At 43.7% G+C, this 17359-nt stretch overlaps 1 protein-coding gene across 1 annotated transcript in view; it reads left to right on the top strand.

Annotated features, from left to right (window-relative positions):
• The window catches only part of cdk17 (cyclin dependent kinase 17), a 75450-nt gene that overhangs the window by 29099 nt on the left and 28992 nt on the right, over positions 1 to 17359 (top strand). The window contains exon 2 of the mRNA XM_084334300.1: positions 10056 to 10204. Coding sequence (XP_084190426.1) covers positions 10078 to 10204 — 127 coding nt within the window. The 5' untranslated portion in view covers positions 10056 to 10077. The remainder of the gene's footprint in view (positions 1 to 10055; positions 10205 to 17359) is intronic.

Here is a 17359-nt window from a genome sequence, read left to right on the forward strand (position 1 = left end):
GTTAAAGGCCTCTAAATGCTACAGCAACTTCAAAGCAACTGCACCACAACATCGACAAAGCAAAGGTGTTGCAGGCCTTTATGCTTCTGCAACATCGACGCACAGCCTATGTAACATTGTACCCCGTATGTAGCAACCCATTGATAACAAGCAGACAAATAAGCATAATTTTTACTTCCGGGCGGGGGGTTTCAAAATAAAAGAGCGACGTCTAAAAGCACCGTAAATACGTTTATTCTTTACAATATCTAATATATATATCTATACACGAACCTAAACTAATCTAAAGTTAGTTTAGGTTCGTGTTAACGTTAGATAATGTACAAAATAAACCTATTTACGGTGCTTTTAGACGTCGCTCTTTTATTTTGAAATCCCCCGACGGAAGTATTATAGTGTCTGTTGCTAGCAGCTTCACTTTTGCCGGCCGGTTCTGTGCTTTTTCTAGCTAACGTATCATCATTCGTTTCCAAAGGAGAGGAGAGAAAGACCGCGGCTCACATGCAGCTCAAACTACCTGTTGGAATAAATTAATTGATTGATGTTTAACTTGTCCCTGTGTGTGTCCAGTCATTTCGACTAGCAAACGTTGTATCTAACGTTACCTCAGGATACCATTGTATTTAGTTGGTTAGCTATGTAGCTATTTTGTGGATAGCATTTTGTATAGCATCAATACTAGCTGGCTGGCTACAGCTTTATTTACTAAATTATGGAGGCTTTTTAATCGTCAAGGTAAGAGAGGATTTGTCATGATCAACTGAAGGCGTATGCTATGGAACAATATGTGCCCCTGTTCGCGATCATCTATGTGTACTGTAGCCTATGCGCGATCATGTGCAGAAAGACCGGGGGGAACTAATTCCGAAAAAGCGTTTACATGGACAGAAAAAGCTTTAATTCGGAATGATAAACGGAATAAACCGGCCACTTACATCGGAATGGATTTTATTTCGGAATGGCCATTTTCATTCGGAATTAAGTATTTTCAGATGTTTACATGATAACTTTAAATAGGATTTAACGTTAATTCCGAATGAAAAGGGGAATAAACTGTCCATGTAAACGCAGCCACTGTTGTTCCCAAACAGAGCTTACTGTTCAGGTGGAGTCAGACTCTCTTTAAGCCTCACCTGTCTCTCGCTCTCTCTCGCTGTGTGGGTACTGGTAGCATGCCTTGTTGCCATGCACAGCTCAACCACCACGCAGCACAGCCTCCTGTGTCTTTACAGGAAGCCTACTTTTACTGCGCACAATGTTGCCCTTATATAAGGCTGCCATAATGGAGCCAGCTCCTTCACTCATGTCCTCATTGTCTTGGCCAGGGTGAGAGAACGCTGCTCTTTAGAAAAGCAAGGCTGAGCTCACCCGTGAATCATGCCAACAGTCACGCTCGTTCCCCCTTCCCCTCTCCCCCAGATCCCCTCTCCCACGGAGGAGTTGGAGGCGGGGGGAGGAGGGGCGCAGGCATTTTCTAGGTCTCACTTTCTCTTACTGGCAGTGGCGTAGTTTGTTGATTGGCCTCTGCCCAGGTCACAGGGAGGTTGTGACCCTTCTTCCTCTTCCCACGGGGCGGCAGTGGCTGTAGAATGACTTTCGGCAAATGTGGGGCCGTGTCTGAAGGCTGTGTTTCCTCTGGTGATGGGCGAGCAGTGAATCGCGTCGCCTGGCATCCTGACACCGCAGGGGGCAGCTTCCACTCACCAGGACCTGTGCCCTTTTAATATCCCTGCCTCCACAGCGACCGTCCGCTGCAGGGCGACAGCAGGGAAAGGACAGCATCGACACATGTACCCGCTGGCATCACAGCAGCATCCATAAGAGGCCACCGTCTCTCCCTGTTTCTCTGCAGGCACTCTCATCAGCCCACCCCCCTCTTTCCTTCACCAGTCTCCCTGCTTTCTCTGTATCCCCCTCCCCCATTATAATCTTTGCCTACTGTCTTCTCCAGGCAAACTGATGTGGAAAATGAAATTTAGCATACAGCTGAAGCTATCAGTTTGTCCATGAGGGAAAGTCATGGTGTATAATGATGATATCTGGTTTGGGTGGGGGGGTGATGGTTTGGTGGGGGTTAGCTCTGTAGTAGGGTGTTGGATGAAGAGAGAGACACAGAGAATCAGCATGCATGCAGTCTCCAGTCACACTCTGCATTCTTGACATGGAAAAAGCAGCCGGGTTGCCGTGGCAACAAATCCCAAATCGGCATGCCTGGGACACCCTCCAACCCCCCCACCCCCTACTGGTAGTTTCCCAGTGGATATAGAGCTCAGACCGGCCTACTTATGGGAGCAGGCATAGGTCCGGATCGTATCCAAAGCTATGCACTGGATCCTACAGCCAGAACGTGGGCCAAGGGGGGACGGAGCATCCCCCCTCTTTTTAACTTCCATCACTGCCATGAAGTGTCCGCAGAGAGCAGGCCCAGCTACAGCTACAACTACAACTAGAGCTACAGCTACAACTAGAGCTAGAGTTACAACTAGAGCTACAGCTACAACTATAGCTACAACTACAGCTACAACGAGAACAACTAGAGCTACAACTAGAGCTACAGCTACAACTAGAGCTACAACTACAACTAGAGCTACAGCTACAACTAGAGCTACAACTAGAGCTACAGCCACAACTAGAGCTACAACTAGAGCTACAACTAGAGCTACAGCCACAACTAGAGCTACAGCTACAACTAGAGCTACAGCTACAACTACAACTAGAGCTACAGCCACAACTAGAGCTACAGCTACAACTAGAGCTACAGCTACAACTACAACTAGAGCTACAGCTACAACTAGAGCTAGAGCTACAACTAGAGCTACAGCTACAACTATAGCTACAACTACAGCTACAACTAGAACAACTAGAGCTACAACTAGAGCTACAGCTACAACTAGAGCTACAACTAGAGCTACAGCCACAACTAGAGCTACAGCTACAACTAGAGCTACAACTAGAGCTACAGCCACAACTAGAGCTACAGCTACAACTAGAGCTACAACTAGAGCTACAGCTACAACTAGAGCTACAGCTACAACTAGAGCTACAACTAGAGCTACAGCCACAACTAGAGCTACAGCTACAACTAGAGCTACAACTAGAGCTACAACTAGAGCTACAGCCACAACTAGAGCTACAGCTACAACTAGAGCTACAGCTACAACTAGAGCTACAACTAGAGCTACAACTAGAGCTACAACTACAACTAGAGCTACAGCTACAACTAGAGCTACAGCTACAACTAGAGCTACAACTACAACTAGAGCTACAACTAGAGCTACAGCTACAACTAGAGCTACAACTAGAGCTACAACTACAACTAGAGCTACAACTAGAGCTACAACTACAACTAGAGCTACAGCTACAACTAGAGCTACAACTAGAGCTACAACTAGAGCTACAACTAGAGCTACAACTAGAGCTACAGCTACAACTAGAGCTACAGCTACAACTAGAGCTACAGCTACAACTAGAGCTACAGCTACAACTAGAGCTACAGCTACAACTAGAGCTACAGCTACAACTAGAGCTACAACTAGAGCTACAGCTACAACTAGAGCTACAACTAGAGCTACAACTAGAGCTACAACTAGAGCTACAGCTAAAGCTACAACTAGACCTACAACTAGAGCTACAGCTACAACTAGAGCTACAGCTACAACTAGAGCTACAACTAGAGCTACAACTAGAGCTACAGCTAAAGCTACAACTAGAGCTACAACTAGAGCTAGAGCTACAACTAGAGCTACAACTAGAGCTACAGCTAAAGCTACAACTAGAGCTACAACTACAGCTACAACTAGAGCTACAACTAGAGCTACAGCTACAACTAGAGCTACAGCTACAACTAGAGCTACAGCTACAACTAGAGCTACAGCTACAACTACAGCTACAACTAGAGCTACAGCTACAACTAGAGCTACAACTAGAGCTACAACTACAACTAGAGCTACAACTAGAGCTACAACTAGAGCTACAGCTACAAATAGAGCTACAGCTACAACTAGAGCTACAGCTACAACTAGAGCTACAGCTACAACTAGAGCTACAACTAGAGCTAAAGCTACAACTAGAGCTAAAGCTACAGCTAGAGGAGGCAGTGTGGGAAACAGTGGGCTGTTCTGGTGATAACTCCTCAACCTGGACCCCCTGCCATTTGCATATCGCCCCAACAGGTACACGGAGGACACCATAGCCCATGTGCTGCACACAGCAGCATCACACCTGGACAAGAGGCAGGGGAACTATGTGAGAATGCTATTAATCGACTACAGCTCAGCATTCAATACCATAGTCCCCTCCAAACTCGTAGCCAAGCTCCGGGACCTGGGCTTGAACTATGACCTCTGCCAGTGGTTCTTGGACTTCCTGACGGGAAGACCCCAGGTGGTTAGAGCAGGCAACTGCACCTCATCCATTACCCTCAACACAGGGCCCCCCAGGGCTGTGTTCTGAGTCCCCTCCTCTACTCGCTGTACACACATGACTGTGTGGCACAGCGGAACAACAACACAATCATCAAATTTGCTGACGACAAAGTAGTGGTGGGCCTGATCTTTGCAAACGATGAGAGGGCCTACCTGGAAGAGGTAAAGGATCTGGCACAGTGGTGTCAGGAGAACTGCCTCTCCCTAAACGTCAGCAAAACAAAAGAGATGATTGTGGACTTTAGGAGGTCGGGGGCCTGGGACTACAGCCCCCTCAGTATCGACGGGGCACCGGTCGAGAGAGTGAACAGTTTTAAGTACCTCGGAGTCCACATATCCGAGGACTTGACATGGACCACACACATTGACAGTGTAGTCAAGAAGGCACGGCAATGCCTCTACTTCCTTTGGCGCCTAAGGAAGTTCAAAGTGAGTCAGAAGATCCTTAAAGGGGACATGCATTATAAAAGGCTTTTTTTCTGTGTTTTGCATGGTTTTATAGTAATACGGGTTAGTATCAATGGGTCTGTGTCTCTAATTACCATATTGACTCATCAGTCTAGTCTCGAGTTGATGAGATCCTCCCTCACTCAACTAAGCTGTTCTAATTTGATGGTTTTGCTGACGTTAATATAGCACTGATTTGCAGTAACGCCCCCTCTATTAGAGCCATATGGAATCCGCGATCATGGAATCGCGGACGGAATCGCGGAATTGAGCAATAAAAATGGAATCAACTAAAAAATTTTTTTTTTTTTTTTTTTTTTTATGTTGTGGGACTTGTACAGCACTTTGTTCAACTTTGTCAGTGCTGTACAGTTTAAACCTTTTTAAATCTTAGACAAACAAATCACTGCTTTCATGAAATATTGTAAGTCGTCATTTGAGGCTTTATAAAAGCAGCACAATGAACACAAAGCTGTCAGTGCCGAGTCCGACCTCATCTTAAATAACAAACAGCATTGCTTGTTGTAGTTAACAAACAAAGGCAGAGTTGATTTTGCAAAAATATATAGAATTTTTTTTTTTTAATCGAATTTTATTTTCATATAATCCCATGCCCATCGAACGAAGCTTCGAAGCTTCGAAGTATTTAAGACAGCCCTATTAAATGGACTGTTATATCTTATTAAATTGTGGACATTTATTCATTCCCACTTATTAGACACTATTTCTGATGGTAAAATGAGCGTACAAAGCAAAATACAGAATTCTGAAATATTAAAACGGAAAAAACGGAATTTGGAAAAAAATAAAATGGAATTTGGAAAAAAATAAAACTGATTTCATATGGCTCTACCCTCTATGGTTGTAGTGCAGTGTAACCCGACACTTCCTCAAACGGGTTTTCACAGGCAGAGAACGAGGGAGAGAGAGAGATAGAGAGAGAGAGGGACGGCGGGAGGGACTGCAGAAGTGTGTGTAAATGTGTGTGCGCCATCTCTCTCCCTCGTCGGACACGCACACACACAAACTTGACTGCGTGTGTGTCGGGACGGATCTCTCCTCTCGTCGGAGCATTACACACAAACTTGACTGCGTGTGTGTCGGGACGCATCTCTCCTCTCTCTCCCTCTCTCTCTCGCTTGCTCGTTCTCTCTCTCGCTCTCTCTCGTATGCATCACGCTGTGTGGGTGACTGTCACTGAAAGCGCTTATGGGCGGAGCCCATCCAATAACAGGCTGAAATCCTGAGGCTGGAAAATTATGCTTTTGAGTACTCCATTAGAAATATAAAACAATGATATTTTTTTTAAATAACCCTTACAGATGTGTTCAATAGACTCTAAGAACTTCTACTCATGCACAATAGAGAGCATCCTGACTGGTAACATCACCTCCTGGTTTGGGAATAGCCGCACAAGACTCTAGCAGACTACAGTGAGTGGCCCGTTCAGCCGAACGCACAATTGGAGGGGGGCTTCCCACTCCAAGACATTTACAACAAGCGTTGCAGGGGTAAGGCTAAGAGAATAATCAAAGACTCTAGTCACCCAAACAACCGCCTCTTTGAACTGCTGTGGTCAGGCAAGTGATTAGGGCTGTACCGAATGCTTCGAAGCTTCGATCATAATGTTGACATTCGAATTCTAAATCAAGATTTGCATTTATTTGTAATGATTAATAATTAATAATAATAAAAATAAATATATATTTTTTTTAATATTTTTTTATGTGTCTATTCAATCTGTTTAAACCAATGGGGGTTTTCTTCACAGTTGCAGTTAAAGATTAGGCTACATTAATATTATACTATAAGACGTCACCATCACTTTCATACCAACCGTGCCCTTATTGGATTATTTATATTGCGAGACTGATGAGTTATATTCATTAAAGAAAGCTGATTTAATAAAAGAAAAACACTAATTTAATCAGATGAATCACTATTAAAATTGAGGATTTAGTTAAAAAAAAAAAAAAAATCTTTTTATAAAGTAATTATTCTTTTTATAGACATTCGAAGCTTCATTCGAATACTTCAATAGAAGCTTCGAATGTTAAAAAATGACATTCGGTACAGCCCTACAAGCGATACCGGAGTCTCATGGCCGGTACAGAGAGACTCGGAAGGAGCTTCTATCCCCAGGCCATCATGATGCTCAATGACAATAACACTATATAACAAACCATCAAATACACTCACAGCACACACATCCACATGTACACACTCACTTTAAATAAACAACTCACTGTAGCACCCACTTTACCAACTTTAGACACTTTAACACACTTTATATTTATTGGTAAAGAGATTTGCACTACAATTCATACCTCATTGCACCGTACCCTAAATTGTACCTTATCCCATTTCTGCATTGTATTGTAACTCCGTTACTCATTTTTTTCTACTCTGTATTGTATATATGTATATTGACTGAACACCTTTTGTTTACACACTTTTGTTTACACTTTGGTTACGTACTTTTGACTTTCTATTTTATACTTTACGTACTTTTGACTTTCTATTTTATACTTTATCTATTATCACTCACTCTCAGGAGCATAACAGAAAAAGCATTTCATATAAAAGTATTCTGTATTTTTGTATGACAACTAATAAAGAAACTTGAAACTTGAACCAGAGGTGTCGTGTCATCGCGGCGGAGCTGAGCTGACTGACTGAGTGTTCTGACAGCTGAGTTCTGACATTCTGTCATCCCATTTCCCTGAATAATAATTAGATTGCTTGTTGTTATTTAGACAGACGCCAAAGCCCAATGGAGAGGAAAATAATCTATGATTAGCCTAATGCAAACTAGCTATGTTTGCTATACTGTGTTTTTTTTTTTTTTTTTTTTTACTTTTTGTATTTCCCCTCATTCCTGTTGTTTCCCATTGGTCTTGGCCTTGTGTGATGATTGATGGCTGTGTTAATCTCTGCCTGGTGTTGTTCAGGTTTATGAGTGATATTAATACAGAGACAAAAGGCTTCAGGTGGAGAGAGGTTGACAGGCAGCAGGGCCCCAGGCTCTACAGTGCTACTCGTGTGGGTTCATGCCTGCCCTTACTCACCTGCACCACAGACAGATGAGACTCGTGTCCAGATCTGTCTCTGTAGTAATGAGGTTCCCAGTTCGGGTCACAAGGTGAGGCTGCCTGGAAAAATATCTGTTCTCGTCCCAAGGTGCTCGTCATTTTCTCTCTCTCTCTCTCCCACTGACACCCTTCTTGCTTTTCTTTAATTTCTTACTGCTCCCCCTTTCTCACTATTTTTCTTGCTCTCCATCTCTCTTTCTCCTCACCCCTCTCTTGCTCTTTCTACCCCCTCTATCTTTTTCTCCTCCCCCTCTCACTTGCTATCTCTTTTTTCCTCCCCCTCTTGCTTTCTCTCTTTCTCCAACCCCCCTCTCACGTGTTCTCTTTCTCCTCACCCCTCTTGCTTTCTCTCGCTTCCTCTTTCGCCTCCCCCTCTCTTGCTCTCTCCCTCTCTCTCTCCCTCTCCCTCTCATACTTGCACAGTCCGTAGAGCAGTGAATGCAGATGGAATGTGTGATGTGAACTGGATGCGGCCCCGAGCTAGTCCTGCTCCATTCATTTCTAAATCCCCCGGTTTAGCATCTGCTTTTACAGTCCTCCGTTGCCAGGGACCAGACTCCCGACGCGGAACCCACACACATACGTAGGAATCTCTCACCAACAGCTCATGTTTTCCCAGTAGCTGTGGAACGTCGGCCCTTGTGTTAGCGGAGTCGTAATTATCCCCAAGAGTGTTGATTGGTCCTTGTCATCATCTCCCAGTCAGACGCTGTGTGATCTTGCCATGTCTTCTATGTCCCATTTCACTCTCGAAGGTGGATTACGAAATATGTCCGGAGGCAGTTAAGTTGTATTCTTTCCTATTATTCTTTATTTGAAAGCAGTTTTCATTAGGGAGATTTACTCTAAAGAACACGTTAGGGCCTGCATGGGCCCACAATGTGACTGTTACTGTCAAGAAGGTTGTGCTAATAAATCCTCTTTGACGTGCACACACACACACACACACACACACACACACACACACACACACACACACACACACACACACACACACTAGGAATGCGCTGATACCAGTGTCAGATTTTGAGTGGATACCAGGCTAAAACGGGTTTGCTACCAGGCTAAAACAGGTCTGCTACCAGGTTAAAACAGGTCTGCTACCAGGCTAAAACGGGTTTGCTACCAGGCTAAAACAGGTCTGCTACCAGGTTAAAACAGGTCTGCTACCAGGCTAAAACGGGTTTGCTACCAGGCTAAAACAGGTCTGCTACCAGGTTAAAACAGGTCTGCTACCAGGCTAAAACAGGTCTGCTACCAGGCTAAAACGGGTCTGCTACCAGGCTAAAACGGGTTTGCTACCAGGTTAAAACAGGTTTGCTACCAGGTTAAAACAGGTTTGCTACCAGGCTAAAACAGGTTTGCTACCAGGTTAAAACAGGTTTGCTACCAGGTTAAAACAGGTTTGCTACCAGGTTAAAACAGGTTTGCTACCAGGTTAAAACAGGTTTGCTACCAGGTTAAAACAGGTTTGCTACCAGGCTAAAACAGGTTTGCTACCAGGTTAAAACAGGTTTGCTACCAGGTTAAAACAGGTTTGCTACCAGGTTAAAAACGGTTTGCTACCAGGCTAAAACAGGTTTGCTACCAGGTTAAAACAGGCTAGTCTGTACAAGTTCCCCACATGTAACGTGCCAGAAATGAAAACGGTGACTTGATTTTCAGCATTTCTTGGCACATAGCAGCAGCATGATCGATCTCTCCTGTGGAGAGAAATGTCTTGTTTCTTTATTGTCTAATGACTCCAAAAAAACTGTTTAAGTCCATACTGTTCATTAAAAGGACTGATTGGATTGCTGTTATTCAGTGTCAAGACTATATTTGAAGTATAGGATTCCGGGTCAGTATCCACAGTGGAGGAAGTGGCATCAGTGTGTGTATCCCTCTTACAGACTTTATCTTATGCGGTTGTTATGCGAGACTCATGCTTAGCGTGACACTGGCTAACTTTTCTTGTTCCGTGTTGCATCGCACACTGAGGTCTTGCCGACCGGTTGTGGGGGGTGGGGTGGGGGAATCTGTGCTGTATTTGAGCTCATGTGCGTATCTAGATATCAACTTGTGAATCATAACACTGTTCTGTGTGTCACAGGCCTCCCCTTCCCGAGAGCTCCATGGAGAAGATGAAGAGGTTCAAGAGGCGCCTCTCCCAGACGCTGAGAGGCAGCCACACCATCGACGAGTCGCTGTCCGAACTGGCAGAGCAGATGACCATCGAGGAGAGTGGCCTGCGGGACAGCGGTACGCGGGAGTTTGGAGTTTCGGATGAAGGAGCGCATTTTGGCTACTTGTGTTTGCATCCGTGTGTGTATGTGTGTGTTGTGCAAGCGCCTCAGCTAAACCTGAGTGAAGGGGAGTTTTGTGTTGCCTTAAGAGTGTTTATGTTTGTTTGTTTGTTTGACCACACAGTCTCTCTCTCTCTCTTTCTCTCGTACACATAAATATTGCAGTTATTCCACCATTCTGTTAGAAACCATGGAAGGTTGCTGCCTGCTAGGCGTCAAAACAAAGGCACGGTGACATGGCAGCTTATCTCCAGCACTGATATCCACAGAACCTGCAGGGGGGGGGGGGGGCATGCGTTGATTTGCCCCTGCGTTGGTTGCCTGGCGCTCAGGGTCTGGAAACATTCCGGAGTTTCCATGACATCGCCACAGCGACTTGGATGACTCTGAAAACCAACTGGGCATCCTGATGTATCTCTATGGTGTTTTCTCTCTCTCTTGCCAGCTTTCCTCTCCATTTTCCATCCAAGAGGAGGCCTTTCCTCTTCTTCTTCTCCTCCAGTCAATCAGCTCATCCAAGTTTCTCCCTCGCTCTCTCTTGCTCTCTCTCTCTCTCTCTTCCTTCGAGAACTAACTGGGCATTTTGTAAAGAGCTTATTGTCTAGTGCTTAACACCAGGTTTGGCCAGAGTGTTCTGTGCTTGGTGAGACAGAATAGGATATTCTTTGTGTGCGGTGCCTGTGTGTGGAGTATGGCTGTGTAGGGCTGAACGATTTGGAAAAACGGATATTGCGATATGGTTCATGGTATTAGAGGGGAATTATATTTTTCGCGTAATTGAAAAACATGTTAAAATGCCTCACCAAACATCTCTGTAGCACAGACAACACTTAATTTAGAGTGCTCGTCTGTACGAGTGTAACTGTCTCAACACGGAAGTGAATAATCAAAAGAATTTACATTGAATACAGAGCATTGGAATTGAAAACTGCAAGGATGAGTAGGGCTGGGTGGAAAACATCAGATACCATAATTCTCCTTATTTTTGATGATTTTAGTTTCCCCGTACAAAAAAACATGATATGACAACTTTTTTTTTTACGTCATTATTTTATACAGTTGTCATGGTGCTAAATCATTCAAACTTGTATATTTTACGTTTACTTATTTTTAATTCTGCTGTAAGGAACAACTCCTGATTAATTTAAATATAGCCTACAGTATATTATATTGCGGATAACCATATAGTAAATGTCATACATTATACCTTTTCATGGATCGATGATGGTAATTATTATTATTATACCTTTTTATTCAATATACCTTAACACATTGGTTGCCAACAACGAGATTTCTGATTATTGGCCGCCATGTGTTGGTTGCCAATAACGAGATTTCTCGTTATTTAATCGCTATTTCTTTTATTAGCGATATCCATTAATTTTTCATCCGTCCAGCCTGACGTTATCATTGGGAATGGCTCTGAGCTCGAAAAGGGCAAATACCGCCCCCTGTCGTTTCCCGGATGGTAATGCACATCATTGGATTGGATTGAGTGAAAAAGTGCATCAGAGAAAAACTCCGGTCCAGGGTTTCCCCATCTCTGGCAAGCAGTGTCTGTTACCAGATTCACTGGCGAGGCTCGGAGCAGCTTTCGATTATGTGTTATGGACTATAACGTTGGATCAATAAACGCGATCAATATTTGGAATGGCGATCAGGAATTGGATTCATCTTTTTGCAGAACATCTGATCTGAGGTAAGGAATCTATGTTACCAGTTTTGGGTTAATCAGAGTTGTTTTTCACAGCGTTCACAACGTGTGTGTGTGTGGCGTTAGGCGCTGAGCGCGGCACGAATAAATGCTTTTACAGCCCGCTTTTGTATCGTGCATAAGAACACAAATACTCTCGATAATCTAGCGTTTATTTGAAAACGATTCATAAATCAGCCGGAAAATTACAACGTGTTTTGTGTATTCCAGTAAATGGCTATTTTCGCAGAATCTTTTTTTCTTTCTAGAAATCTCCAAAACTATACTCGTATTCAAAACGGAAATGTACTGATGAAAAAACAATCTGTTTCGTACATGTTGACTGCAAGCAAGTCATTGATAAGCGACGGGTGTATTAGACACATAGCCATAATTTAAGATATAGTTTAATTGCTCGCAAATGTGCTCGTCCTCCCATTGATTAACGTGCTGGCATCCAAGCGATAAATCGTCATATCCGGCTGGCAACCAATGTGTTAATATTCGCTATACCTTCATATTCGGTATACCTTCATATTCCATATACCTTCATATTCCATATCCCTTTATATACGGTATACCTTCACATTCCATATACCTTCTTATTCATATTCGAATAAAGAACCGAAAATACAATCGTGACCTCCAAATTAAAATTTGTTTTGAATCAGAAAATCATTACACCCCTAGTATTTTGACACATGTTTTTGCCTTTACTAAATATTGAAATTTGGATATATAGTGTTTTAGAACACTGAGATTATAAGCCACTTGAAATGATGAATAATGAGCTGTCTGGCTGTCTGAGCTGTCAGACCCATGGAACGTACGCCAGCTAGCTCCTTAGGGTCTGAAAGCGGCGCATTGAGAAATAAAGCAATAGCTTGCTGGCGAAAATGGTCATCAATAAAGTAAATTTGACTTACTGACTGTGGTGATGTGTTGGTGTCTTGTCTCTCATGTCGGGGGGATTTCTGGAGATGTGGTCACATTAAAGTGTGGAAAAAGATGATCTTGTACCCCTCTCTGTACTAACAGCAGCCAGGCACAGCCCGCGCATGAAGTCTACTCTAAACTTGAATGTAAAACCCTCTGATTACACACTGACAGCCTGTTGCCTTGGTAACACACATATAATAGAGAAATTGTCTTTTTCCTGTACTTTAATGTAATCGCGCCAGGAATTCATCGCGGCATGACAGACAGGACACCATCACGTCACCAAGGTAAGGCAAATTTACTTTATTGAAGACTATTTTCGCCAGCAAGCTATTTGTTTATTTGTCAATGTGCCACTTTCAGACACAGCGGAGAGTTTGCTTGTGTTCCTTCCATGGGTCTGACGTGTCGGGCAAGCTTCAGTAATGCTTTAGCTTCATCCAACTGCCAACTTTAGATTGTCCAACTCCCAACAGAATTGTTGCCAGAATTGGCGTATCAGTGGCAAACCTTTGTGACAAACTTACAGCCAGCTAGCGGCAAATAATACCATTGTCGCCAGAAATTGGGTCTCATTCACCAACGGACTTGAGACAAAAGATCAGACAAATCTTTGTCCTAGCAAGACAATTTCGGGCCGATTTTGGGATTCACCAACGGTCCCTTCTTCTGGATTCGGTCCTAACTAAGAGCAGGATGTAGGAGCGCTGAAGAGCAGTCGTAAGTCGGACAGACTGGTGTGCCGTGATCTTAAGGGCTTTATTTGGGAGGAATCATGGTGATTTCGTTAATGTCAACTCTACAGGCCTCTTTTGAATTAATTAATCATAATTAACATAAATATGACAATATTATGACAATATTTGTATGATAAAAAAAAAAAAATCCATTTACAGTCATGCCTCAAGAGGCATCGTGATGTCCGAAAATAAATAAAAACACTACACCAACACTGCAAATGACAGTGGATAAATAAATAAGAACTAAAGCGAATCGCATGGATATATCTATAGTGGAATAGACTGTATTAATATTCCATATTTATATCATCTTGTTGCACTCTCCTGGCCACCTGCCACCGCAGCGTGCGCGCACACACTGTAGTCTACGTCTGTAATGAATGAACAGTAGGCTTATAATATTCTAATTACTTGTTTCATTAGGAGATAGTATATACTGTATGCGCTGCCCTATAGTATGTATAGATGTCTCTGGAATCTGGGCCGCTCACGCCCGACTGTGGAGATGTCACGCTAAGATGTGTAACTTACTGTACTGTAGTAGAACTGTGAGGTTTGCCACTACTGGCAAACATTCACAAACATGCAACATTTTGTGTAACTTTGCTGTAAACCTTTCAGTTTAGTAAGGGGCACTAGGCCATAATGCAACTTCAATACGATTTCAGTTAATTGTTCAGCCTTATGCTACGTTTAGACGAGCGTTTTGTGAACAGAAACCGCAAAAGTCGTCTTGCGGTTTCACTTTTAATTTTGCGTTTAGACGAGCGTTTTGGGGTGGAATTCTCTGTGCAGACGAGGCTGTAACGACGGAGCACCGCTGTCACACGATTGGCGCATATGTCACATGACGTGCTGTGAAGACCCGCCCTACTCTGCCTCTGATTTGCAGACTGTGGATGGGGAATGTGATTGGATCAAAGCAGAGTCACTCACAGACAGTGGGTCCACTCACGCCGCGGGACAGATTCTTGTGTATTTAACCCTTTCACTGCCACACGACAGCCGGTTGTGTGATAGTAAAGGGTTAACCTTCTGTCGTGTGGCAGTGAAAGGGTTAAGAGTACTGCTATAACGCTACGTTCAGAACACAGAACGGCGCGGGCCAGTCGAGGCACCTGCTGGCCCTGTAATTGGAATGAGTACACTTTAAATCCTTTAACGAGGATCCATTGGAGGGCAAGTCTGGTGCCAGCAGCCGCGGTAATTCCAGCTCCAATAGCGTATCTTAAAACTGGACTGATTCTTGTGTCTTTAAAAGTACTGCCAATGTAGCCTTCAAGTGATCTCCGTTGATATAGTCAGACATACTTGCTTTGTTTACGTCTCGGCTACTGGCGCTTACCTGCTACCTGTGACGTAAGCAGTACGCGCGACCAGAGCCGTGACAACCCTTTCGTCATCGTTTTAACAGATTTATACGGTTTCATAGTTTAGACGAGAGCGCAAAGCTTTTGCGTTTCTAGGAATTCCACCCTGGAAGGTAGTCTCACTTTTTTGCGGTTTCACCCCGTAAGAACGCCGTTTCCGTATAAACGAAAGGCACATCCGAAAAAATATTTTTGCGGATTCACCTGCTAGCGTTTCCGTCTAAACAGGGCCTTAGTGTGGATGGATGGGATTTCAGCAGCTTGCCTGCAGCAATCGGCAGAAGAGAGAGACTGGAGTGGCCAGATGAGATGTCATCTGAGCTGGTGATCTAAGCTCTGATCTCATTATGGACAATACAGTCCAGAGGCTGCAGTCTGATAACAGAGAGGAGGCATCGTGCGTGTGCGTGTGTGTGTGTGTGTGTGTGTGTGTGTGTGTGTGTGTGTGTGTGTGTGTGTGTGTGTGTGTGTGTGTGTGTGTGTGTGTGTGTGTGTGTGTGTGTGTGTGTGTGTGTGTGTGTGTGTGTGTGTGTGTGTGTGTGTGTGTGTGTGTGTGTGTGTGTGTGTGTGTGTGTGTGTGTGTGTGTGTGTGTGTGTGTGATCTAGTAAATGCCATCTATATGGTTTTTAAAGAGACTGTGAGAGAGAGGCCGGTGTGTGGTCCGTTCATTATCGACAGCGCTTCCTCTTTGATGTTTGCCCTCCATTGTGGTTCAACCTGTTGTTGTCTTGCCCTGTTGTTGTTGTTGTTGCTCTCCCATTGGTCTGTCCGTCAGCATGTAAGCCTACATAGGCCACACAGGGGCCTAGTCCTTCCATACCACATCAAACACGCTGGCTTTTCACAATGTCTTTATCCCTCGGGTACAATAGAATGTGCAGGACTTTATTTTGGTTATAGTGGTACAAAGACATGACAACAATCTACAGTATAGGCCTATATACAGTGACTCATATGGCACAAAGACGGTAGGATCTCTCGCAGGACAGTGGCAGATATATCATGGGCAGATGGATACATACCATCCCATTACCCTACATTTAATACTGGTTTAGTTACAAGGTAGGGCTGGGAGGTAACTGAATATTTAGGTACAGTATACCATCATGGATCCTCTTTAGTACTATACCGCCATCAACCATATATTCAAATTGTGAAATATATGTTTTAAGGTCATCTAAAAAAAATTACATTTTCTATTCAAATATACACTTTTGAATGAACAAGCACCATGACAAAAAAGACATTTACATTTTACATCGTCCAAAATAAGATAAAATATTGTGATAACGTATTTTGACCATCACCCAGACAAAGATTATCAGAAAGACCAACCAGGGGCGGCCGAGTGGCGCAGTGGGCAAGGCGCTCGCCACTAACGCAGGAGATGCTGGTATCGAGCCCAGCTCTCAGCGTTGCTACCGGCTTGGCCGGTCGTTCATCCTAACACAATTGGCAGTGTTAGGGGTGGGAAAGCCGGTGGGTGGGGATTGGACGTTGTGGACAGCGACTCCTACAGGTCGGTTGGTACGCCTGTACAGCAGAATCAGGAAGTAACGGGGCAGCGTTAGCCTCCCATGCGTTACTCCTCGCCACTGAAAGATCGCGCTGTTCAGGTGAAAAGATGTGACCGCTGCCTCCTTGTTTACCGGAGGGGACACGTGATGCAAGGCTTGGTCCTCACTGCAGCCGACCAGTGGGAGGCGTAGTCTAGCAATGTTCGAGACAGGGGAGGGGAGAATTGAAGGGAGAATTGGCGAGGTGAAATTGGGATGGGAGAAAAATTGAAAATAAGGAGAAAAAGTGGATAAAAAAAAAGAGACCAACCAGGACAGTGTAAAACATGCAATGACTAGAAGGACGTACAATACATATCACTCAGGGGTGTAACAATGCATCGCAATGCATTGATCCTAAGGTGATGATTCAACTGCATCGATTTGAAAATGTTATCGATTAGATAAAAATAAAAAAAATCTTTTTTTAATTGAATTTTTTTTATTGACCTATAGTACATTCGTGCTGAGTGAATCAGTTCCCCCAGCCACATTTGTGTATTCAACATTTTGGGGGGAATTAACTGATCGGAAATGTATCGAATTGTGGTAAAATTAAGAGATTTCATGATGCATTGAATCGTTGCCTGAAGAATCGTAATAGAATCGTTGTGGGGTCAAATATTTACACCCCTAATATCACTACATACATTCAATACTCGTTACTGGGGTTTGGGAGCACCAGGGACCGCATTCATTGATTTGGATTATGATTATTAGAGCTACAATGCAATTATTAAACTATTCCCACTCGGTACATTGTCATTTAAATATTTTTTTTATAACAGTTCACCGTCTCCATGTATTTTTGT

The sequence above is a fragment of the Notolepis coatsorum genome, assembly GCF_963971535.1.
Source record: "Notolepis coatsorum genome assembly, chromosome: 18".
Lineage (NCBI taxonomy): Eukaryota > Metazoa > Chordata > Actinopteri > Aulopiformes > Paralepididae > Notolepis > Notolepis coatsorum.